Consider the following 26105-nt stretch of genomic DNA (forward strand, 5'->3'; position numbering starts at 1 on the left):
GTGCCCTGTACACCCACATCCAAGTCATTAATATATATCAAGAAAAGCAGTGGTCCTAGAACCGACCCCAGGGAACACCACTGTATACCTTCCTCCAGTCCAAAAAACAACCATTCACCACTACTCTCTGTTTCCTGTCACTTAGCCAATTTCGTATCCATGCTGCCACTGTCCATTTTATTCCATGGGCTTCAACTTTGCTGGCAAGCCTATTATGTGGCACTTTGTTGAATACCTTTTGGAAATCCATGTACACTACGTCAACCGCATTAACCCTCATCAACCCTCTCTGTTACATCATCAAAAAACTCAATCAAGTTGGTTAAACACGATTTGCCTTTAACAAATCCGTGCTGACTTTCCTTAATTAATTCACACTTATCCAAGTGACTGTTAATTTTGTCCCTGATTATTGTTTCTAAAAGCTTCCCCACTACCGAGGTTAAACTGACTGGCCTGTAGTTGCTGGGATTATCTTTAGACCCTTTTTTGAACAAGGGTGTAACATTTGCAATTCTCCAGCCCTCTGGCACCACCCCCGTTTCTAAGGAGGATTGGAAGATTACGGCCAGTACCTCCGCGATTTCTTCCTTCACTTCCCTCAGGGTCCTAGGATGCATCCCATCCGGTCCTGGTGACTTATCTACTTTGAGTACAGCCAGCCTTCCTAATACCTCTTTATCAATTTTTCTCCCATCCAGTATCTCCTCTACCTCCTCCTTCACTATGTCTATGGCAGCATCTTCTTCCTTTACTATTTATATGCCTATAAAAGACTTTTGGATCATCTTTTATGTTAGCTGCCATTCTATTCTCATACCGTCTCTTTGCCCCTCTTATTTTCTTTTTCACTTCTCCTCTGAACTTACTATATTTAGCCTGATTCTCAGATGGATTCTCGACCTGACATCTGTCATACGCGCTCTTTTTCTGCTTCATCTTACTCTCTATCTCTTTCGTCATCCAGAGAGTTCTGACTTTAGTTGCCCTACCTTTCCCCCTAGTGGGAATGTACCTCAACTGTACCCTAACCACAGAAAATGCTGGAAAAACTCAGCAGGTCAGGCAACATCCGTGGAGAGAAATTTCCAACCCGAAACGTCAACTCAAATTTCTCTCCACGGATGTTGCCTGACCTGCTGAGTTTTTCCAGCATTTTCTGTTGTTATTTCGGATTTCCAACATCTGCAGTATTTTGCTATTGTACCCTAACCATCTCCTCTTTAAAGGCAGCCCATTGTTTGGTTACAGTTTTGCCTGCCAATCTTTGATTCCAATTTACCCGGGCCAGATCTGTTCTCATCCCACTGAAATTGGCCTTCCTCCAATTAAGTATTTTTACTCTAGATTGCTTCCTATCATTTTCCATAGCTAATCTAAACCTTATGATACTATGATCACTGTTCCCTAAATGTTCCCCTAATGACACTTGCTCCACTTGACCTATCTCATTCCCCAGAACCAGATCCAGCAATGCCTCCTTCCTCGTTGGGCCGGAAACGTACTGATCAAGAAAGTCCTCCTGAACACACTTCAGAAATTCTTCCCCATCCCTGCCCTTTATACTGTTACTATCCTAGTCTATATTAGGATAGCTAAAGTCCCCTATTATCACTACTCTATAGTTCTTGCCGCTCCCTGTAATTTCTCTGCAAATTTGCTCCTCCATATTTTTCCCACTAGTTGGTGGTCTATAGAATACACCTAGTGTAATGGCACCTCTATTATTTCTTAACTCTAGCCATATAGATTCTGGATCACTGAAAACTAACACAGCAGTACTCACCTGTTGTTCTGTTTGTGGTGGGAAATTCCTTTTAAATACAAGTATTTTCATGTTTAATAATGACTTTTTTTTAATTTAAAAGGATTTATGACAATACAGTGAAACTCACATAACAGTAACTTTTGGGACTGGCTCAAGGAAATCTTTGTCGGCAGTTGGTCTCTTAATAAAGGTTCAAATGTAACATTAATATCATGCAGGGCTGTCATTAAATGGTCAGCATAGACAGTTGGCCTTCCTGTACAGATGAAAGGGGACCTGACTCTCTGGGGTCCGAGCAGTGGTTGACAGCCCTGCTTTGGTGACACTGTATGCCGCTATGCGCACTGTTACAGGTCTTTGTGGCCTCAGTAAACACAGTACTTACCATTCATGATGTAACTGGAGAAGAGATTCTGCGCCAAGTGTTGCTTCCCCTGGCCACCTCAGAACAGTAGTTTTAACACTCGATGCATGAACGAAGGAGACTGGGAGGCAAGAGCGAATGTGCAAATACCCTTCAGAGTATTATTTGGATGAACGTGGACAATTGACCTTGATTGAGGACAACTTGGTGATATCATGATATTGCGAATGTCACAATGGGGTGAACTACAGGAGTGTTTTATAAACAAGTTTTAAAAATATACCAAAAAAGGAATCAAGACTTAAACATCTGCAAGATATGATTGGACTCCTGTCTTGCCAAGTTGGCATTTGAGGGTAATGTTTACAAATCCATACTCCCAACATGGAGCTTCACCTACAGGGAGTGCATAGCCGTTCAGATGCAGAGGTTAGCGCAGAACGCAGGATTTTTTCGTCCTTTACCTCGGCCCCTAAATTCGCAGTAAGTCCTCCTGCTGGGTGAAGCTCTGTGCCAGGAGCAGAATTCATAAAATTTACCCCTCAGTCCTCTTCACTTTTTTCTAAAAGGGTAATATTCTGGCATGGATAGAGGATTGGCTATCTAACAGAAGGCAGAGAGTTGGGATAAATGGTTCATTCTCAGACTGGCAATCAGTAACTAGTGGTGTTCCGCAGGGGTCAGTGCTGGGTCCCCAACTCTTTACAATCTATATTAACGATTTGGAGGAGGGGACCGAGTGTAACACATCAAAGTTTGCAGATGATACTAAGATGGGAGGGAAAGTAGTGAGTGAGGAGGACATAAAAATCCTGCAAGGGGACATAGACAGGCTAAGTAAGTGGGCAGAGATTTGGCAGATGGAATACAATACTGGAAAGTGTGAGGTTATGCACTTTGGCAGGAAAAATCGTAGAGCAAGTTATTATCTTAATGGCAAGAAACTTGAAAGTACTGAAGTACAAAGGGATCTGGGGGTCCTGGTGCACGAAACTCAAAAGGTTAGTATGCAGGTGCAGCAAGTGATTAAGAAGGCCAATGGAATGTTGGCTTTCATTGCTAGGGGGATAGAATATAAAAATAGGGAGGTATTGCTTCAGTTGTACAAGGTATTGGTGAGACCGCACCTGGAATACTGCGTACAGTTTTGGTGTCCATACTTAAGAAAGGACATACTTGCTCTCGAGTCAGTACAAAGAAGGTTCACTCGATTAATCCCGGGGATGAGGGGATGGACATATGAGGAGAGGTTGAGTAGATTGGGACTCTACTCATTGGAGTTCGGAAGAATGAGAGGCGATCTTATTGAAACATATAAGATTATGAAGGGGTTGGATCGGGTGGATGCAGGGAGGATGTTCCAGATGATGGGTGAAACTAGAACTAGGGGGCATAGTCTTAGAATAAGGGGCTGCTCTTTCAAAACTGAGATGAGGAGGAACTACTTCACTCAGAGGGTGGTAGGTCCATGGAATATGCTGCCCCAAAAAGCTGTCGAAGCTACATCATTACATAAATTTAAAACAGAAATAGACAGTTTCCTAGTAGAAAAGGGAATTAAGGGTTACGGGGAGCGGGCAGGAATTTGAACATGAGTCTAGGTTCGGATAGGTCATGGCCCTGTGGGTAGCGGAGCGGGCCCAGGGGCCGTGTAGCCTGATCCTGCTCCTGTTTTCATGTGTCTAATGCTGTTAGATTCAGGAGATAGTCCTGTCATAGTGGATTGGCGGTTAGGATCAGATCAGCCATGATCTTATTGAATGGCGGAGCAGGCTCGAGGGGCCAATTGGCCTACTCCTGCTCCTATTTCTTATGTTCTTATGTTCTTATAAGATTCTTTAGACACACTTCGGGGGCAACTTTAACCTAATTTTCCAGGTGGGAAACTCACCGGATCAGATGGAACACCAGCTTTATGCCCTGCCCAATATTACTATCCATCGCTTTTAAAGGCAGTGTAAAACTGGGCGGGGGGGGGGGGTAAAACCAGGCGGGAGGCAAAACCAGGTGGGGGTAAAACCAGGTGGGGGTAAAACCGGGCAGGGGGTAAAACCGGGCAGGGGGTAAAACCAGGCGGGGAGGTAAAACCAGGTGGGGGTAAAACCGGGCAGGGGTAAAACCAGTTGGGGGTAAAACCGGGCAGGGGTAAAACCAGTTGGGGGTAAAACCGGGCGAGGGTAAAACCAGGCGGGGGGGTAAAACCAGTTGGAGTGTAAAACCAGGTGGGGGTAAAACCGGTTGGAGTGTAAAACCAGGCGGGGGTAAAACCGGTTGGAGTGTAAAACCGGGTGGGGGTAAAACCGGGCGGGGGGTAAAACCAGTTGGAGTGTAAAACTGGGCGGGGGGTAAAACCAGGTGGGGGTAAAACCGGTTGGAGTGTAAAACCAGGTGGGGGTAAAACCGGGCGGGGGGTAAAACCAGGTGGGGGTAAAACCGGACGGGGGGTAAAACCAGTTGGAGTGTAAAACCGGGCGGGGGGTAAAACCAGGCGGGGGTAAAACCAGGGGAGGTAAAACCGGGCGGGGGGGTAAAACCGGGAGGGGGTAAAACCAGGAGGGGGGTAAAACCGGGAGGGGGGTAAAACCGGGAGGGGTGTAAAACCGGGCGGGGGGTAAAACCAGGAGGGGTGTAAAACCGGGAGGGGGTAAAACCGGGAGGGGGTAAAACTGGGAGGGGTGTAAAACCGGGTGGGGGTAAAACCGGGTGGGGGTAAAACCGGGCGGGGGGTAAAACTGGCTGGAGTATAAAACTGGGTAGGGGTAAAACCGGCAGGGGGGTAAAACCGGATGGGGGTAAAACCAGCATTGAACCCGATCTCATTAGCTTCCCGATGGGCAGGTTAAGTTAAAATTGCCCCAGATTCCCTCTTAATATTCAAAATACTCCTAGATATTTTCAAAAGAAGTTGTAGTCTCCTCCACTTCTCCACTCTGGAGAGCATTGAATCCTTGCTGAAGTACGATTCCACAAGTAATGCTTGTTCTCTTACACCCCGCCCAAGTGACTATTCGAATGAACGTCATTTGGCTGCTCGAACATCAGGGCATCACAATCACAGCAGAGCCTAATCCTGTCTCTACTCACAGAACAGCGATCAGGGGCAAAAATGTCCTTCTTACATAATAGGAAAGAAAATTTGGTCCTAACCTCACTCCAGCAATTGAATACATAATCTAGGTTGACACATCAGTTCAATGCTGAGAGTGCTGCATGGTCAAGAAGTGCAATCTTTCATAGAAACATAGAAACATAGAAGATAGGAGCAGGAGTAGGTCATTCGGCCGCTCGAGCCTGCTCCGCCATTTAATGAGATCATGGCAGATCATCCAAATTCAGTACCCTGTCCCTGCTTTCTCCCCATATCCCTTGATCCCTTTAGCCTTAAGAAATATATTTAACTCCTTCTTGAATATATTTAATGAATTGACTGTGACCCCTGGTTCTGGACTCCCCCGCCATCGGGAACATCCTTCCTGCATCTAGTCTGTCTAGTCCTGTTAGAATTTTATAAGTTTCAATGAGATCCCCTCTCATTCTTCTAAACTCTAGCGAATATAAGCCTAATCGACCCAATCTCTCCTCATATGTCATTCCTGCCATCCCAGGTATCAGTCTGGTGAGACATTAAACTGAGGGCCCATTTACATGTTCAAATGCACATCTAAGTTCCCATGGCACTATTTAAAGGAGACCAGAGAGTATCCTGGTAACATTCATCCCTTAACCAACACCACCAAAACTGATTAACTGATCATTTATCTCATTTACTGATTGGGATCTTGTGCACAATTTGGTTGCCGTGTTTGTTTCCAAAACAATGGTGACTGAACTTCAAAAGTAATTCATAGGCTGCGAAATGCTTTAGGATATCCTGAGGATGTAAAAGGTTCTATACAAATGCAAGTTCTTTCTTACTGTACCATTTACACGGGCAAGTGCAGAGGCGGAATGGAGGAGGGTAGGTCGTGTGAAAAACCTGCACAAGAAGCTTTCTGCATCTGGGATCACAGTGCTGTGGGACATAAGGCTGGAGGAGGTTACAAAGTTTGGGTGGGACAGGGCCAAGGCAGGATTTGCAGATAAGGATGAGGATTTTAAACTGAATCCACTGGGAAACAGGGAGACGGTGTAGCTCGGCAAGGAGAGATAACCGAGTGGGATTTAACGTGGGAAAAGCAGCTGAGTTTTTAACAAGTTGGAGTCTATGATGGGTGGAAAATGGAAGTTGGCATAAGATATTGGAAATTTGAGCCTAAAGGTGTCAAAAACGGGGATAAGGGTTTCAGTGGGAGTGAAACTAGCAGTGGGAGTGAAGTTAGCAATGTAGTGTTCTACTCGGAGCTCGGACGCGGCAGGAGAGCCCCAGGTGGGCAGAGGAAACGCTTCAAGGATACCCTCAAAGCCTCCTTGAAAAAGTGCAACATCCCCTCTGACACCTGGGAATCCCTGGCCCAAGATCGCTCAAAGTGGAGGAGAAGCATCCGGGAAGGCGCCAAACACCTCGAGTCTCTTCGCTGGGAGCAAGCAGAAGCCAAGCGCAAACAGCGGAAGGAGTGCACGTCAACCCAAGCACCCCACCCACCCGTCCCTTCAACCACCGTCTGCCCCACCTGTGACAGAGACTGTAGGTCCCGCATTGGACTCAGGAGTCACCTAAGAACTCATTTTTAGTGTGGAAGCAATTCATCCTAAGAAGAAGAGTGTTCGCTTTAAGCCTTGCAATAGTCCTCGCTTCCTTGGATAACTTTGTACGAGATACTGGTTGAGAATCTTTCTGTCAGTAGCATTACTCTGCAGTGTAACCTGTTTTCTGTCCTTGGTTAGGTTCGCTGTCAGCTGTCCCATGAGCGCAACTTGAAGCTCGATGCCTTCCAGCGGGTCGATGAACTGCAAAACCAGATGTATGACATTGAGGCTGCTTTGTCTCTAAGAAGCAATGCTGCAGGTAAAGCAAATATATTGTCCAACTATTTATTATAATTTATAGAATGTTTTATTTCCCTGCATTTTCTATACATGACTAAGTTTTGCATTTGCATGACAGACCAGAAGATATTTTCCTGTAAATTTAGATGGCCAAAGTCATTGTGCTTGTGATACCTGAATTGTAGCCATATTCCCCATACACTCAGTTTAGCACATGAAGTAATCACAGGCAGCACATAACGCAGCAAGTTGGAGCTACAATACAAAGTGCCATGGATTGATTAGACTCACCTATAATATCCCCCTATAGCCACCTGTAACAGCACCTCTGGAGCCCCCCAAGGATCTACCCTTGGCCCCCTTCAATTTCTCATCTAAGTGCTGCCCCTCGGTGACATCATCCAAAAACACGTCCGCTTCCACGTGTATGCTGACAATACACAGCTCTACCTCACCACCACCTCTCTCGACCCCTCCACTGCCTCTGATTTAACACGCTGCTTATCTGACATTCTGTATTGGATGAGCAGAAATTTACTCCAGCTAAATATTGGGAAGACCGAAGCCATTGTCTTTGACCCCCACCACAAACTCCATTCGTTAGACACCGACTCCATCCCTCTCCCTGGCCACTGTCTGAGGCTGAACCAGACCGTTTGCAACCTTGGCATCCGATCTGAACCTGAGCTAAGCTTCTGACACCTTATCCTGACCACCTACTTGCACCTCCATAACATCGCCCATCTCCGCCCCTGCCTCAGCTCATCTGCTGTTGAAACATACTCCATGGGCAGGATTTTCATTGCGCCGTGGCGGCGGGATTGGAGGCGTGTGGGGGGTTAAAATCGTGAGGCACGAAACCATCCCGCCCCCAACCCACCTCCATGCCAGTTTCAAGGGCTATATAAATGCAAGCTGTTGGTGTTATTGTCACGGAAATATCAGCAACATCAGTCAATCCCCAGCGCATAGATGCATCAAGTGAGACACTGATGCATTGCTTGTCAGGGCAGACACCTTCTTCACTTTTTATATGCCCATAGTTGCTCTTTTATTGACTTGTTCTGTACTGCAGCTGCAACATGGCTTGCAGGTTGTGGAAGCCATTGGCTAATTCAACGATTAAGCCTAGTTGGTAGCACTGAGCTTAGTTGGTAGTACTCTTGTCTCTGAGTCAGAAGGTTGTGGGTTCAAGTCCTACTCCAGAGATTTGAGCGCAATATCTAGGTTGACACTCCAGTGCAGTACTGAGTGCTGCACTGTCAGAAGTGCCATCTTTCAGATAAGACATTAAACCGAGGCCATGGCTGCCCTCTCAGGTGGACGCAAGAGATCCCGTGGCACTATTTCGACAAAGGGCAGGGGAGTTCTCCCTGGTGTCCTGGCCAATATTTATCCCTCAAGCAACATCACTAAAAAAAGCAGATAATCTGATCGTTATCACATTACTGTTTGTGGGAGCTTGCTGTGTGCAAATTGACTGCCGTGTTTCCTACATTACAACAGTGACTGCACTTCAAAAGTATTTCATAGGCTCTAAAGCACTTTGGGACGTCCTGAGGTTGTGAAAGAAGCTATAGAAATGCAAGTTCTTTCCTATTAGCTCATCTGCCTTTCGATGGCATTTCCTCCATCAAGAGTCCCACTATCCTCCTCCAGGCGCTCATCTGGCCGAAGCCGTTGGCACTTTCTGGAGGTGGCCAGCTTACTTGAAACAGTTTAGCACTGAATAAGTTCCTCCAACATTTGCTTATGGTAGCTTGAGCTATTACTTGAATCTATGCCTCTGCGCAGACTGATAGCATGTAGTCTTCTGAGCACGGCACTCATTGCGCTATCTACAGTGTGTGCGGTTTCTGTTTTGGAGCTATTTACGTGCTTAAACTTCAAGGAAAAGCAGTATCAAAAAATATGGAAATCCTTTGAAGTTTGCTCAATTCACCAGTCAGGAAACTGATCTCTAAGAAGCCCCAGAAATGTGCAACCAAATTTGGTGGAGCCTTCAAACAAAAATTTACGTGCAGCTCCATTATAATTGATCTAACTAATCTCTCCACCCAGTAACTACTTTTGTTCATCGCTATAGTTATAATTAATTGAGATTTTGTGGTATATCCAACCTTTGCTGGTTTACCTCTTATGTAAAATTTGAAGTATTATAAATTGTGGAAGTCTGTTTTCAGAGGACATAAAATATACCAAAAGGTGCAACTTGTACACCATAGTTTACTGTTTGTAAAAAATTATGGTGTTTCAAGGCTGTTCATGGCTGATGGCGCAGTGGGGATTGTACAGCTGCAGAGGCTGGTTGAGAATGCTTGTTGTATCACTACCTTATTTAGAAAGAGCAACGCCCCAGGAGGTTAAAAGCAAAAGCCTCAATGAAAACTGTGTTTCGAGATAATGGACTTTGAGAGTGAGGCAGTCATCATCATACCTCTGTATTCTTTCACCAATTAGAAATGCATTATGGGTGTCTTGCAACGCCCACTAAAGTGAGTTGGCTTTCACGAGGTTATGCTCTGAACCACAGCCTGCTGCTAACGGATTCTTAACTGCCAGAAAGTGAGTTTATAAAGTGCTTCTCGAATCCTAAGTGGTTTGTTAGCTAATCATCTAAATGAATTGACCCTCTCAACTATGGAAAAAGAGACAGGTGTTTAGTGATTGATTTCATGGCAACCTGGCTTTGTTATGCTATTTCATATGCTTATCAGCAATGGCATTTGTCTGCACTTTAACTGCCACAAACAGGCTGCTATGGATTGTAATTGGAATAAACGGCTCATTTTCTGAATGGCAGGCAGTAACAAGTGGGGTACCACAGGGATCTGTCCTGGGCCCCCAGCTGTTCACAATTTACATTAATGACCTGGATCAGGGAGTCGGATGCAGCATTTCCAAATTTGCAGACGACACTAAACTAGGAGGTGGGGTGGGCTCAGAGGAAGAGACCAGGAAGCTCCAGAGCGATTTGGACAGACTGGGCGATTGGGCGGATAAATGGCAGATGCACTATAATGTGGACAAGTGCGAAGTTATCCACCTTGGGTGCAGGAACGGGAGGGCAAATTATTATTTAAATGGCAATAGATTGGGAGAGGGGGAAGTACAGAGAGACCTGGGTGTTCTTGTACACCAGTCACTGAAGGCGAGCATGCAGGTGCAACAGGCGGTCAAGAAGGCAAACGGTATGCTGGCCTTCATAGCAAAAGGGTTAGAATACAGGAACAGGGATACCTTGCTGCAGCTGTACAGGGCACTGGTGAGACCACACCTCGAGTACTGTGTACAGTTTTGGTCGCCTCATCTGAGGAAGGATGTTCTTGCCATGGAGGGGGTGCAGCGGCGATTCACCAGGCTGATACCAGGAATGGCGGGAATGACCTATGAGGAGAGACTATGTAGTTTAGGGATGTACACACTGGAGTTTAGAAGATTGAGAGGGGACCTCATAGAAGTGTATAAAATTCTGACAGGTCTAGACAGACTGGATGCAGAAGGAATGTTTCCCTTGGCGGGTGAAAACAGAACTAGAGGACATAATTTAAGGATAAGGGCTAAACCATTTAGGACAGAGATGAGGGGGAATTTCTTCACTCAGAGAGTGGTGAACCTGTGGAACTCATTGCCACAGAGGGCAGTGTACGCCAGCTCATTAAATATATTTAAGAGGGAATTAGATATATTTCTACGGGCAAAAGGGGTTAAGGGTTACGGAGAGAAGGCGGGGACGGGATACTGAATTAAAGGATCAGCCATGATCTCATTAAATGGCGGAGCAGGCACGAAGGGCCGAATGGCCTACTCCTGCTCCTATCTTCTATGTATCTATGTATCTATGTAATGTGACTACAATATATCAACCAGACTCTCAGGGCTGGATTTTGCCAGCGCTCAGAGGGCGGGTTTGGAGTCGGGTCCACTGTCAAAATAGCAAAGATTGACAGCGGATAGGCAACCCGCCGTCAACCCGCCTCCACGCGAGTCTCCCAGGTGTCGGGTCTGTCTGCGCAGAACTGACCCGACACCAAGCGGCGTGGGGGGGGGACAATTTAGATCATTAAATGGCTTGTTAACAGCCAATTTAATGCTATTTTTGTGGTGTATGTAACCTGTTCCACCTTAAGAGAACTTAAGCCTGTTCCACCTTAAGAGATGTACTACTTTCTCTGGCTGCTGTATACGTAATACCGGTGGTGACCACCGGTATATAAGTGCTGTGTAGTGATATTGTATTTAGTATAGTCCTGACCTCCAACTAGTAAAGACCTGTTGAACTTTATTCTTGTAGTCTGTGTCAGTAATTAATCTTAATACAACTGGAACACACAGACTTAACAGTGGCGACGAGTCCGATTCTTACCCTGCGGCAGTTTATATCCACGGCGGCTTCGTCCACAGAACGGGCGTCGAAGAGAGGCATCCACCCTCATCACCCTGCTGGAAGACACGTCGCGCGGCAGGCATCGAGAACCCGGAGTGCAGAAGACATCCTGAACTCGAAGCCTCCATCAGCGGCAGTCAGCTATCTTCTTTCTACCTCGGTCGTGGGTAAGCCGGTCAGCGACGCGAGCAGAAAGTCGGCCGCGTTGGCTGTACAGACGGGGGGAGGAAGACGGAGGAATAAGGGCGGTGAGATCGATCGCGACCGGAGATAAGGGCCGGGCCGCATTCGGGCCGAAAGGCGCAGCGCGGGGACATCGATCGCGGCTGGTGATAAGGGCCGGGCCGCTTTCGGGCCAAAAAGGCGCAGCGCCTGGGGCGACTGAAGGCGCGAGAGCCGCGGTGAAGGCGAACGCAGCCAGTGCTAATAACCGGGCTGCAAGAAGGGCTGCGAGGTGCGACATCGGGGAAGCGCGAATGCCCGAGGGAGCCGCGGTGAAGCGGAGACAGCGTCGGGGGAGTTACTAACCGCTGGGAAAGGGGAGCAGCAGCGGCACGCCAAACGCCATTGCAGCCAGTGGGTGAAGACCGCCAAGCGCGGGAAAACCACCATTTTGTAGGCGGAGGACGAAGACAAGAGCGGGAAGCCGCCATCTTGGGATAAAATAAATTGCAACGATGCCTAAACATGGGAACATTGATACCTTTGATGGCGACATCGAAGATTGGGCCATGTATGTAGAACGCATACAAAATTATTGTAAAGCAAATAAAATCCCAGATGCAGAGAAAGCACTTACTTTATTGAACTTAATGGGTGCGAAGACATACGGGCAATTGAAACACCTTTTATCACCAGATGAACCGGCGGATAAGACGTTCGAGGAGATTGTTACTGTCCTGAAAAATCATCTAAACCCCACGCCGCTGATGCTAGCGGAACGATTTAAATTTTACAGCAGAAGGCAGCTGAAGGATGAAAGCAATGCTGAATATTTAATGGAATTGCGTAAGCTGGCAAAGTACTGTCAGTTTGGAACGGGACTGACAGACGCGCTAAGGGATAGATTTGTGTGTGGATTATTAAAAGAAGATACACAAAAGCAACTGCTCGAGGAGAATGAGCTGACGCTTGAGAAAGCGGTCACTATGGCAGCAGCGCACGAGGCCGCAGCGAGAGGCACGGCAGTAATGCAGCTACGGTCACCGGAACTCAGTACAAATAAATTGGGTTTGAGTACTGTAAAATGTTATCGTTGTGGAAAGACAACACATGATCAGAACCAGTGTTGGTTTAAAAACCAAGAATGCAGAACGTGTGGCAGGCTTGGCCACATAGCTAAAGTATGCCGGTCAGGAAAGAAGACCAGCAACAAAAAGTCACGGCAAGGAAAATACATAAAGGTGCACAAGGTGACAAAGACCAGTTCGAACGAACAGAAGTCAGATTCAGATGATAGCAGTAATGAACTGGGTAGCTTAAGAGTACACAACGTTGGTAAGGATGCAGATCTCCAGACAATTTGGGTCACTCTTCAGATAGCAGGAGTCCAAGTAAAGATGGAATTGGACACTGGATCGGCATTGACGGTCATGAATAAGAAAGATTACAAAAGGTTATTCCAACATATTCCCCTACGGGATACGGAGATTATATTGAAAACATACACGGGGCAAAGAGTGTACCCCATCAGAAAGATAGAGGTAAAAGTGGTCCACAAGGGCGAAGAAAGCCAAGTAATGGACTTATATGTGCTACCTGAAGGAGGTCCACCACTACTGGGACGGGAGTGGATTAGGAAAATGAATATGGACTGGCACTCCTTAAAAGCACTAACGGTAGATTCCGGGGAAACAGATGTCAAACCTAAACGATTGTCCAAAATATTGGATGATGCTAAAGAGGTGTTCCAGCAAGGACTGGGAACACTGAAAGGAATTACGGCAAACATCAAGATTGATGAACATGCACAACCAAAATTTTTCAAAGCCAGACCGGTACCCTATGCAATACGACCTACTGTAGAAGCGGAACTGGAAGCGCTAGAACGTTCAGGTGTACTGTCTAAGGTAGATTGGAGTGAGTGGGCTACGCCCATTGTTCCCGTTATGAAACGTCCTTCGAGCAACAAGCCAGGAGAACCAGGGAAGGTTCGCATCTGTGGAGATTTCAAGATCACCGTTAATCCGGTGCTTCACACGGTGCAGTATCCGCTTCCGCGGATTGAGGATATTTTTGCTTCGTTGTCTGGCGGGAAACACTTCACCAAGATAGACCTGGCGCAGGCGTACTTGCAGATGGAGGTTGAAGAAGAGTCATGCCAGTACCTCACGATCAACACGCATAGAGGTTTGTACCGGTATAATAGGCTGGTTTTTGGAGTGGCATCGGCTCCGGCAATTTGGCAGAGGGCCATGGAGCAGGTATTACAGGGAATTCCAGGCACACAATGTTACCTGGACGATATTCTGATTACAGGTGATGGTGATGAAGAACACCTCGCAAACTTGGAACTGGTGCTCAACAGACTGAAAGAGTATGGACTTAAAGTTAATCGGCAGAAATGTGAGTTCTTTCAGAAGCGGATCTCGTACTGTGGTCATGTCATTGACCGGGAGGGGCTTCATAAGTCTCCTGACAAGATAGAGGCAGTTGTAAAGGCTCCCGCTCCGGATAATGTCTCTCAGTTGAGGTCGTTTCTGGGATTGATTAACTATTACCATAAGTTTCTACCGAATCTATCCACGGTACTGCACCCGCTGAACGCTCTTTTACAGAAGGGGGTACCATGCGAATGGAGCGAAAACTGTAAGAAGGCATTTCGCAAAAGCAAAGAATTGATCACCTCAGAGGAAGTGTTGGCTCACTTCAACCCGACACTGCCTATTCGGTTGGCTTGTGATGCTTCTCCATATGGTATTGGGGCAGTACTCTCACACAAGTTGCCAAATGGCACGGAAAGGCTAGTCGCGTTTGCATCCAGATCATTGACCTCCGCTGAGCGCAACTATGCGCAGATCGATAGGGAGGCTCTCAGCCTTGTATGGGGAGTGAAGACGTTTAATCATTACCTGCAGGGCCAAAAATTCACACTTCTGACAGACCATCAGCCGTTGGTATCCATTTTTAACCCTAAGAAGGGTGTTTCGGTGATGACAGCACAGCGACTCCAGAGATGGTCCCTTTTCCTAGGGGCACATCAATATCAAATAGAATTCAAAGGTACAAAGCAGCATGGCAATGCTGATGGGCTGTCGCGCCTGCCACTACCTGAAGCAGAAGAGACGACGAAAGTTGACCCTGTTGAGTTATTTCATTCGACCATCATCGAGTGTTTACCAGTCACCAATGCAAGTATTGAAAGAGAAACCAGGAACGACCCGACACTGTCCCGAGTTTACGAGGTGACAGTGAAGGGATGGCCAACACATGGTGATCCTCTGTTACCGGCATTCTCGGCAAGGCGAGACCAGCTGTCCGTCTGCCATGGTACTTTGATGTACGGGACAAGAGTGATTATTCCTACCAAGTTACGGGAAAGCGTTCTAAAGGAACTGCATGAAGGTCATCTGGGGGGAGTTAAGATGAAAAGTCTTGCTAGGGCTTATGTATGGTGGCCGGGCATTGACCAACAGATAGAGGAGTTGACAAAAAGCTGCGCTGGGTGCAAAAAAGTGCAAAATGCACCTCCGATCGCACTGCTACACCCATGGGAATGGCCTTCAGCCCCATGGCAACGCGTACATATTGACTTTGCTGGTCCATTCATGGACTCCATGTTCCTAATTGCGGTGGACGCACATTCCAAATGGCCAGAAGTGATCAAGATGAATACCACTACTTCAGAAAAGACAATTGCAGTGTTAAGAACAATATTCGCAAGGAACGGATTGCCAGAACAGATATGTTCGGACAACGGACCACAGTTCGTATCGGAAGAATTCCAAAAATTCTTAAAGAAGAATGGGGTGAAACATTATACCTCTGCCCCATATCATCCGGCGACAAACGGGTTGGCCAAGAGATTTGTCCAAACATTCAAAAAGGCAATAAATGCCATGAACGATGATCAGATTCCGTTACAACACAAGGTGGACAATTTCCTAATGGCATATCGAAACGCCGCTCATGCAGTGACTAACCAAAGTCCTGCCATGATGTTTTATAACAGGAGGTTGCGGTCCAGGTTGGACTTGTTAAAACCAAATGTGCGGAGGGAAGTGGAAAACAAACAGTTCCGGCATATTAATAACAAGTCCACTCGAAGTTTCGACGTAGGACAACCAGTGTTGGCAAGGGGCTATGGAAACGAAAAATGGCAGTCCGGAACAATTCGGGCCAGACAAGGACCTCTGATGTACACAGTAGATATTGGTAACAATGTGATAAGGCATCATGCGGATCAACTGGTAGAATCAAGAGCAAGGGTCGAACCCATGGTTGCGACAGAGACAACTGTGGAAGACGTTAATGAACCTGAAGCATCTACCTTGGCAGGGACTGTACCTGATGATGACGTCCAATACATAGGAAACCAACAAGAAGAGTCACCTCAGCAACAAGAATCAGAGACCACTGAAAGACGTTATCCAAACCGAATCAGAAGGCCTCCTGAAAGACTGAACCTTTGAACTGTTTATACCTGAAGTTATATATGTATATATGTTATGATGTTATGTTAAATGGGGATATGACTGTTAAGCTAAAAAGGGAGGATTGTGGTGTATGTAACCTGTTCCACCTTAAGAGAACTTAAGCCTGTTCCACCTTAAGAGATGTACTACTTTCTCTGGCTGCTGTATACGTAATACCGGTGGTGACCACCGGTATATAAGTACTGTGTAGTGATATTGTATTTAGTATAGTCCTGACCTCCAACTAGTAAAGACCTGTTGAACTTTATTCTTGTAGTCTGTGTCAGTAATTAATCTTAATACAACTGGAACACAGACTTAACAATTTTGAGCCTACCTTGTAGGCTCCACAGGTTACCCGCTGCTCGAGGAACACGCCAGCTCACCCTGTCGTGAGTTGAGTCTGCTCTGATTTATCTGATAAGCTGACAGCTGCAGAAGTTTAAAGGATGCCATGTTGCAGATGGTCAGTTTCAGAGCGCAGAAACTGTTGGTTACTGCATTTGTAAGACATAGAGATTTCTTTAGTTTGCAAGTGTTTAGAGCCAACTGTACATCCAGTGCCCTCATTGGAACAGCCTCTCTCACCATTGACAGATCGCTTCTGTCATCTCAACTGCAGCTGCCATCTATTCCAGCAACATCGGTGCCCTTGAAAAAATCAGACGTTGGTCCTCTGAATCCTTCCACGGTCAGCCCCAACACCAACATCACCAACCTTCTCCGCCATCACCTGATGCTGCACAGGACACAGGGCATCAGCCCCGGACAACATTGCTGCCCGGGAGGCCAGCGATGGCATCACCATGGCCAGATTTACGTCAATTGAAGCTGTACACCCTGGCTGCCACATGATGCGCCAGGTTGACGCCATCCCACAGCAGCACCATAAAGCATCCCTATAATGTCCAAGCCATTCCATTCACACTCATCACTATAGCGGGGTCGGGGGGAAGTTATGTTCACTGGAACTCACTAAGACACTTCTCAAGGTGCGCACAGATCTGTCCAGTAAGGTGAAGTGTTGAAAGTATAGATTTCACTGTATGACAACACATTACCAGAAACTTCACATGAACATTGGCTAAACCACCCAAGTGCCTACCCTTGTGTGTTGTTAGTTGGTATGCTTGCAGTAGGATGAGGGTGAGTGTGAGGGGTGGCTAGTGAGATGGGGAAGTGATAATATAGATAGAGAGGGATGGGTGGAGGTGCAAGGTAAGTTGGTGTGAGTAATGATGTGCAGGAGTAGGGTATGGAAGGCAGAGTGATGGGGATGTGATGAGTGGCACAGCAGGGTGAGTTTGAGTGTGGCTTTGCAGCAACGTTTCGTGATCATTGAAAGGTTGGCGCCACTGCAGCCAGGCACTCCTGACGACATCCCTGCTTGTGTCCTCCTGTGCAATGTGCAACCAGACTGCGTTGATCTCCTGGGGAGGTCTCTCCCGCCCATTGGAAGGGAAGGGAATCTCTCTGCGTGCTATGACTCCCTCCATAAGCATATGGAGGGAGTCATGCGTGAGCCTGGGTGCAGACGTGCGTACACCTTTGTGCAGTGTTTGCAGCACCTCAATGCTGCAGAACACTGACAGCACAACTGTCAAAATCAATGTGGCCATGGTCCCTTTAAGGAAACTGGCTGATGACGTGCTATCAAATGAAGTCATCAGACCCACTTCCTGTTAATTGGCCAGGAACCCCGCAGGGCGGGCTTAACAAGGCCAATCTATGGAAAATCTTTTTAGAGAGCGGCTGCAGATGGGGGTGGGACTGGTACACGCCCTCCCGCCTCCGCAGGGAAAATCCAGCCCTAGTTGTTTTCAAATTATATGCAAATCTACAGAAAGTGGAGTCATCAGAGCATAAGCTTTTATATGAGAAAGACGACGTCTGGTTTCCCTCTGATCTACATGGCAGCCAGAGAAAAAGGGAACTGGGCATTAAAGATTTCAAAGCCCAGTCATATCTCTTTCTCTTTCCTTTGATCCATGCTAAAACAAAGGAAGATCCGGAGATGATGTTCACATTTAATCAAAGCTAACTCACAGTTAAAAACATCTTCCAGTGAAAGACCCATCAATCAAGTTAAGTTTTCACAGACTGAAGGGCTGCCTGTTGGTTAGCTGAGAAGCAACTCCCATTCCTTCAGAACACAGCCAGGTCTTGCTGGTGGGAGCTGCTGATGGAACAGTTGCAAAGGCCACATATGGAAGCATAAGCAATTGATAGCCTGGTAATCAATATTAATTATTTCGATTAGTTGGGTTGACATTGTATTTGCAACATGTGGTAAGCGATCCGCATAAACCAAGGTCAGCCACTTGCACTGTAGACAGTTTTGTGTACTACTGTACTGCACACGGTGAAGCATAATCTCCTGCCCCAGAAAATCAGGGAAGACATTTTAAAACTATTCCATACAGGCCAAACTATAACTTCCAATTAAATCTAATCTGAAACAAGTCATCGCAAGTCATTTTAAAAAATTCATTCTGGAGATTATGGACATCACCAGGAAGACCAGCATTTATTGCCCATCCTTAGTTGTCCTTGAGAAGGTGGTGATGAGCTTTCTTCTTGAACCACTGCAGTCCGTGTGGTGAGGGTACTCCCACAGTGCTGTTAGGGAGGGAGTGCCAGGATTTTGGGCCGGCGACCATGAAGGATCGGCGATATATGTCCAAGTCAGGATGGTGTACGACTTGGAAGGGTATTGGAGGTGGTGGTGTTCCCATGCAGCTGCCGACCTTATCCTTCTAGGTGGTGGAAGCCGCAGGTTTTGGGGGTGCTGTCAAAGTTTGACGAGTTGTTGCAGAAGGGATTCCACTGTGAAGAAAATTGTCATTGTGCAGATCTACTGAGTGAGGTGAAGCAACATTTTGAAAAATTCTGTAGGCAAGGAATGAAGAGCAAAACAGCACTGAACATCTGGAACAAGCATTTGCTCAGTACCAAATACAGCCAGCACCAGACTTACCTGAGAGTCACCACCGAAGATTCATTATTAATGATTTTAAAAAGTCTGTGCTAAAGTGTACAATTGTCATAGTAACTTTGAACCAATTTGAACTTAAACTAATTATTTTTAAGGAGTTATGATTATTTGCTGATACCGAGAGTTTCTCATCTCAGCTGTGTTGTTGGGGTGGGTCAAGCTAAAGTTCCCAATGAGAAGGAAGAAGAAAATGAGAAGGGAAACCAGCTCAGGCTGCTCTCATCCACCTCCAAGTCCTGACCGGCTCAGTCTCAGGGAGAACAGGTACCTTTCTCCCTCAGTAAACTGCCTTTTGTTTCCAAGCTGGACAGGAAGTCAATAGCTTGACCTCGGATTCACTCGCGGCTCCTTGGGGCTGGATATTGGCTGGCAGAGCTGGCATTTAACCAACCCTGGGTGAAGGGGACGGGCCCTAGAAACCACCACCTGCTAAGCCCTCAGGAAAGAAGCCATATATCCTAATAAAGTGGGTAATACTGGTTCAAAATAAAGTGGCGTCACCCAGAACGCTCAATCAAGTTTTCTAAATTGACTTTTTTAAAATTCGTTCTCTGGATATGGGCATTGCTGGCAAGGCCGGCATTCATTGTCCATCCTTGATGCAACTAAGTGGGTGACTAGGCCACTTCAGAGGGCAGTTAAAAGTCAACCGCGTTGGTGGGGCCTGGAATTTTATATAACTCTAACCGGGTAAGAACGGCAGGTTTCCTTCCTTGTGAACGAGTTGGATTTTTATTTTATTTTATTTTCACTGCACCAGTTTTCTTATTTCAAGAATGTTTTTATGAATTAGAATTCTCAAACAGACAGAGTGGGATTTAAACTCTGTGGATTATTAGTCCAGACCTCTGGGTAACATGACCACTACACTACCGTACCCATTAACTTCTTTGCAAAACTCAAAAACCATTGCTTTTGCTTTTCTTTATTTCCTTTCTGGATCTTCATGAAATCAATATGTAAACCAACAGGTAAACGCCTTAAAACGTATAAGTGGATTTAAAAACCAGAGAGAAATAGCCAGTGAGAATTAGCAGACGACGAAAGCAGAAATTTGCCAAGTTTATGCCCCTCCCCCCAAACTAAGGAAAGAACATAAATACACAGCACATTTTCATCGCTTGCATTTGTAATATTTTTCTCTTTTTAAAAAAAAACTATACAGGTGCCATGAAGAAATCACCGTCATCTCTGTGTCGCAGCGCAAGCAGCATCAGAAGTATTTTACCAGGTATCGACATTTAAAAATAATTCTTTACCTGAAATCTTTTAATCAAGTGTTTTTGCCCATTAAGTGGTGATATATCCTTTAACTGCTTTGCCGTCCATTTGTAACCTGCGTTCCCCTCCCCTCGGCCATACCCGACATGAAGGTGACTTGATTTTTTTTTTTGACGATGACCAGCAGATTTTTTGCTGATGGCTACAACAACAACAACTTGTATTTATATAGCGCCTTTAATGTAGTAAAACGTCCCAAGGTGCTTCACAGGAGTATTATGAAACAAAATTTGACACCGAGCCACATTAGGGCAGATGACCAAAAACTTGGTCAAATAAGTAGGTTTTAAGGGGCATCTTAAAGGAGGAAAAAGAGGTAGAGAAACGGAGAGGTTTAGGGAGGAATTCCAGAGCATAGGTCCTCGGCAGCTGAAGACACACCCTTCAATGGTGGAGCAATTAACAAGACGTACAAAGTCCCCCCCCCCCCCCCAATTACTTTCCTGAAAGAGGTGATTCACACCGACAATGCCACGATTTAAAAATTCTCATGCTTGTGTTCAAATCCCTCCATGGCCTCACCCCTCCCTATCTCTAACCTCATCCAGCCCCACAACCCTCCGAGATCTGCGTGCTCCTCCAATTCTGGCCTCTTGTGCATCCCCAATTTCCTTCGCTCTACCTCTCTCTCGTCCTTTAAGACACTCCTTAAAACCTACCTCTTTGACCAAGCTTTTGGTCACCTACCCTAATGTTTCCTTTTGTTATGTTTGATAATGCCCGTGAAGCCTCTTGAGAGACGTTTTACTATGTTAAGCACACTATATAAATGCAAGTTGTTATGGTACAGCTCCACAAGCAGCGACAGCCCCCTGGTACTTCAGCCAAATAACTATATCATGTGCAGCTGCCCCCACCCACTATCATAGAGACTCACCAGCAGGACCCGGACTGATCTCCCCCCTCCGCCGAGCCCAGCCCCATGGTTTAAGGTGTTGAGGCCAACTGTGGTGCTGCCACTGACTGAACATAGAACGGGGATTGAATTCAAGACCCTATTTAGCTGTATGGCTCAGTACCACATCTGCTGCCTTTACTCACAGAGCCGTTGTGCGCGCTGTGGGTATATTGTACTGTGCTTACAAAGGTGATCGAGACTATCAGAGGGTAACAGTAATTGGTGTGCAGGCAGGCAGGGACGCTGCTACATCTGGTCATGAGTACTGAAACATATCAGGTAGGTTAGCTAAATGTGGTGAGTACCTTGGTAGTCGTGACCACAATATGATACGGGTTAATATCCAACTGGAATGGGGAAAAGTAATTACCAAAAACTGGAACACCAGATTGGATTACGGCAGATTTTAGAAAGATGAGTGAGCTAACTGAGGTGAGGGGGGGAAGGAGAAATTGGCACTGTTGACTGTTGAGCAACAGTGGTATTTAAAAAAAAAAAAAAAAAAATATTGCAAAAGGAACAGAATAAGTATATTCCATTGAAAAAGGAAACTACTAGTAGCTTTAGGATGTCACGGATAAGTTAGAAACCAATTAAAATTGAAGAGGACCTTTTAGAATAATAGTGAAAAATATAAAAGGGAGAATGAGAAAAGAAGAAGAGGTTAAGAGCAGGATAAGAAAAGCAAAGAGGGAGAAAACTGAATACCAAAAACATCAAAAGGAACAAAAATGTATTTTCGAAGTATGTCAGTTAAAAGAGAATTGTTAAAGTGGAGCTGGGACCCGAGAGGAAAGGATCGTCAATTTATAGATGATCAAAAAGTGGCAAATAAGTATTTTGCAACGATTTTTATTAAAGAGGATATCGGCGAGGAGGTGAATCCTGAAGTGATTTGAGAGCAAGATGAGCGATACAGTATTACGATGGATAAAAGAAAACATTTAGATAACTTAGTTAAAAGAGGTCAAAACATCAGGGACCAATTGAATACATCCTAGGATCTGGAGGGAGGAAATTGGCAGGCACTAGAAATTAAATTCAGGACTCTATCGAGTGGCCAATGCAGTGCTTGTGTTTTTTTTTAAAGAAAAGGGAAACCTTGTTAAAAACTAATTAGCCTGTAATTATCCAGATTAAGAGTCTCTAATTATGGATGAAATTACCATGCGTGTAGATAGAGAAAATATTTAGAAGTAGTAAGCATGGATTTCAAAAGAGTCGATTGTGCTTGACAAATCTCAGAATTCTTTTGAGGTAGATGGGGACTTGCAGTGTATGTAGTGTACATGGTCTTAAGGTACTGTACCACAGAGGAGATTTCTAGACAAAATGATGGTGTATGGAGTCAGGATAGCAAACTGAATTTAACAATTGGTTAGAAGGAAGAAAAGAGTTAAGGGCAATTTTTCCAGAAGGTGCCATGTTTGGGAAAAGTCCCACAGGGTTCAGTTCTGGGGCCACTTCTGTTCACTGTGTAGCAATGATTTGGATATAGGCCTAAAGTGATTGGTATTGAAATTTGCAGATGATACCAAAACAGGAGGTATAGTTAATTCTTTAGAAGACCAAAGGTAGCTGAAAAAAGATGTAATAAGATGGGGGAATAGGCTAAAAAATGACAGATGGAATTCAATTAATTAATTATGAGGCGATACATTTTGGTAAAAAAAACAGCAGTAATTATACTCTAAGCAGAAGTAGGCTTGGTGCTGTAGAAGAGCAGATGGATTTGGGGATACAGGTTCTCAGGGCATTAAAGACACCACCTCAGATTGATGAGGCTCTTGTAATAAAAAGAAAGTTATGAAATTCTAGGTTTTAAGAGGTATAGAATGCAAAAGAGGTAATGACGAGCCTATATAAAACCTTAATAAGACCTGTTAGAGTAGTGTGTGCAGCAATGGGCTCCACAGCAGAGGGTACAACACAGATTTTATTGAGGGATCTAGAACAAGGGGCCATTGCTACAAGATTAAATGTAAGGAATTTAGAATAGAGGAGAAACTTTAGAGTTCTGAGGCTGTGCAATATCTTTCCAAGGCTAATGATCGAGGCAGAAACTGTCAACATTCAAGATTAGACTGGAAAAGGGAATGAAGGGCAATGGGAACAGAGAGGCTAAATGCGATTAGGACTATTTGCTCGCATGGACAGTAAACGCAAACATGAACGGACTAGTTGGGCTGAATGTCCTGTTACTGTGTTGCAACTTGTTTGTATTTCAGAGTGCCGTTCATCGGTATTCAGGGTTTCCTGTATTGTCTATTTAATATTGTATTGCTTGTAATATGGTTATACAATGTGATTTATAATTGTTACTATATTACAAGTGTGATGGTACAGCTGATAACTCTGGGTCCAGTTCTATTTGGTAGATCCTGGATATCACTGGTATAAAATACTTGTGTACCTTTTACCTAGGCACTGCATTACTGACTCACTTTCGAACCCGCTCCTCACTAACGATTTCCAGGGACCATTATCAGCACTGTTTGACTACTGACTCTAAGACCATTGATGCCAGTGGAACCATTACTGGTGGAGGAAGGATACAAAGGCCAAAAACAGTGAGTAGCAGATATGTAACAGTCTTACCATTCCATTTTTGATTCTGAAATTATAGGCTGTGTCCTGCCTCTGAGTTATCAAACAGGGTACCAAGACAATCTCATTACTACTGGCAGTTTTTTTTACTTCTGCAGTATACAGATTCAAAGTAATTTTTGCACTGAAAATAATTTGAAGTACAGTAATGTAAATGACACCACAAAATGGGAACTTAGTGCTAAAACATTAGACTTTAAGCTACTTTTAATTGAGACTGAATCTGAAGATGAACAAAACAAAATTTAAAATGTTCTATTATTCCCCACAAAAATATTTTGACATTACGATGTATACATACACACACTTCGCACATTTATATAGCACATTTAACATAGTGAACTGTCCCAAATGCATGAGGAAGGGGGAGAAACATCATGCATAAATTAGACTGAGGAGGTGGCCAAACAGAATCATTTAAAGTAAGCCTCATTCCAATATGACTTGATCCTGCTCAATTTAAACTGCAAAATTTATATTTAATTCAAGATCAGGTGATCCAAAATGGATCCAATTTGAGTTTCAGATCAGCCAACCAGTTCATAATCTTTCCTGTAGTACATATGCATTACTTACTGAAATTATACACAATGCTGTTGCAGTGTTCCCCCAAAAGTAATTAACCTTTACATGGATTAATAAGAATTATTACTCAAGATAGTGGGGTTTACACCAGTCTGGAGATACGAGCTGGAAGATTCACTGCAACTGGTTCCTCTGCAATCAATCAGGCAGTGGAGCACCCAATTACAGCTGTCTGCAAAAATCTATTCCAGATCTCCAAGTAAATCAGTTACCTCTGTTGTGAATTGGAAACAGTCCTAGATCTTCAAATAGCATAAAAATGTAATACAAGTTACATTTTTAATTCTGTTCAGAGAAAAAGTAGAGGACCTGTACTCCTGTAGAGCCCATGAAAACATATAGGGGAAGAAATATCAAAATACAGGAAACTTTGTGCTATCCGGCAACGACGGGACCGAGCTGTTGCCGTTCCCTCAAAACTGCCACACACCAGCGCTGATGTTGAAACATACGGAGATTTTCAGCTCTGTGAATCAACAAACCCTGTTGCTTAGCAACAACTTCTAAACAGTCAGCAAGCGTCTCTAGCTGAAGCTGTTGCTTAGCTACAGACCTTGACTGTTGAGAAAAAAGCAACGAAAAGAAAAAAAACTTAACGGCTCCTGATTTTTGCCGGTGGCTCGAGCTCGCCGGACATTTAGCCTCTGGATAACAGTTTTCTGTAGCATAATTAATGAGCAGCCACTCCAAGTACTGAGTCCTCTGGCCTACATGTGACTCCACTATGTCCCACACTATGTAGGCAACTCTTAAATGGCTCCAGGGCAACAAAAGCTGATTTGCCTACTGTTATCCACATCTCAAGGGCAAATACGTGGCTGTCAAGACATCTGAAGATATGCATCATCACTTTATGCCCACTGGTCTTGGTGATGGCACTGGTCATAATGTTAAATGGCATATTCTACACAAGTTTTAGTATGGTCTGACAAACTTTGTCCTGTGTATATTTCCAAAATAGGTACCAAGCAGACTGCGCAACAAGGTGGTGGAAGCACTATTGCCAGAACTGGAGGAACCAAGTCATCACAATCTTCTCCTAGAGCTACAAGACTTCAGATTAAATCAGAAATAATTGGGAGACATATTGCACAGACAATCCAAAAGTGAAAGCAGAAAAGCTGGAAGGAAAAAATGAGATACTTTGTTCACTGCAGACTAGTTTTGCAGTCCACTAATTCTTTATGGAATGTATGAACACTTTCTAAATCATGTGATTATTTGACCAATTCCAGGTGAATTTTTTTTTTTATTGTGGCAAATATTCAGCATTTAAAGTTTTTTTTTGTTTGGAGAGGATGTGGTGAGTGTGTTCTGGCTGCTTCATTGGTTTTTTTTTGTCGTCAAGACAGGCATGTTTTTTCTGTGCAGCTAGAGCAGGAGCCCAGACTATTCACCATGGACACCAAGCAGACTCCAAAAAACTATGTGGAAATCTGTATTGGAATTAATAAACATGTGCTGATGGACCAGAGATTATAAGGTGGAGTTTGGCACAAATAAACCATTAAATCAGCTAAATGGCTGCTGACTCCAACGGGAATGCAATTTGTCATCTGCATGAGACTGTAGTGGGAGTTGTAACATAACTATGATGTGGAGATGCCGGTGTTGGAATGGGGTGGACAAATGTGAGAAGTCGCACAACACCAGGTTATAG

At 44.9% G+C, this 26105-nt stretch overlaps 1 protein-coding gene across 1 annotated transcript in view; it reads left to right on the forward strand.

The window, feature by feature from the left end:
- Positions 1 to 25966, forward strand: part of ccdc162 (coiled-coil domain containing 162) — a 203289-nt gene extending 177323 nt beyond the window's left edge. The window contains exons 36-39 of the mRNA XM_085997788.1: positions 6957 to 7077; positions 20240 to 20305; positions 23678 to 23823; positions 25407 to 25966. Of these exons, the coding sequence (XP_085853914.1) occupies positions 6957 to 7077; positions 20240 to 20305; positions 23678 to 23823; positions 25407 to 25520 (447 nt within the window). The 3' untranslated portion in view covers positions 25521 to 25966. The remainder of the gene's footprint in view (positions 1 to 6956; positions 7078 to 20239; positions 20306 to 23677; positions 23824 to 25406) is intronic.
- The last annotated feature ends 139 nt before the right edge of the window (positions 25967 to 26105 follow it).

This window comes from Somniosus microcephalus, chromosome 9, assembly GCF_052327205.1.
Source record: "Somniosus microcephalus isolate GS21.2 chromosome 9, FLI_Smic_1.0, whole genome shotgun sequence".
In the NCBI taxonomy this organism is placed as follows: domain Eukaryota; kingdom Metazoa; phylum Chordata; class Chondrichthyes; order Squaliformes; family Somniosidae; genus Somniosus; species Somniosus microcephalus.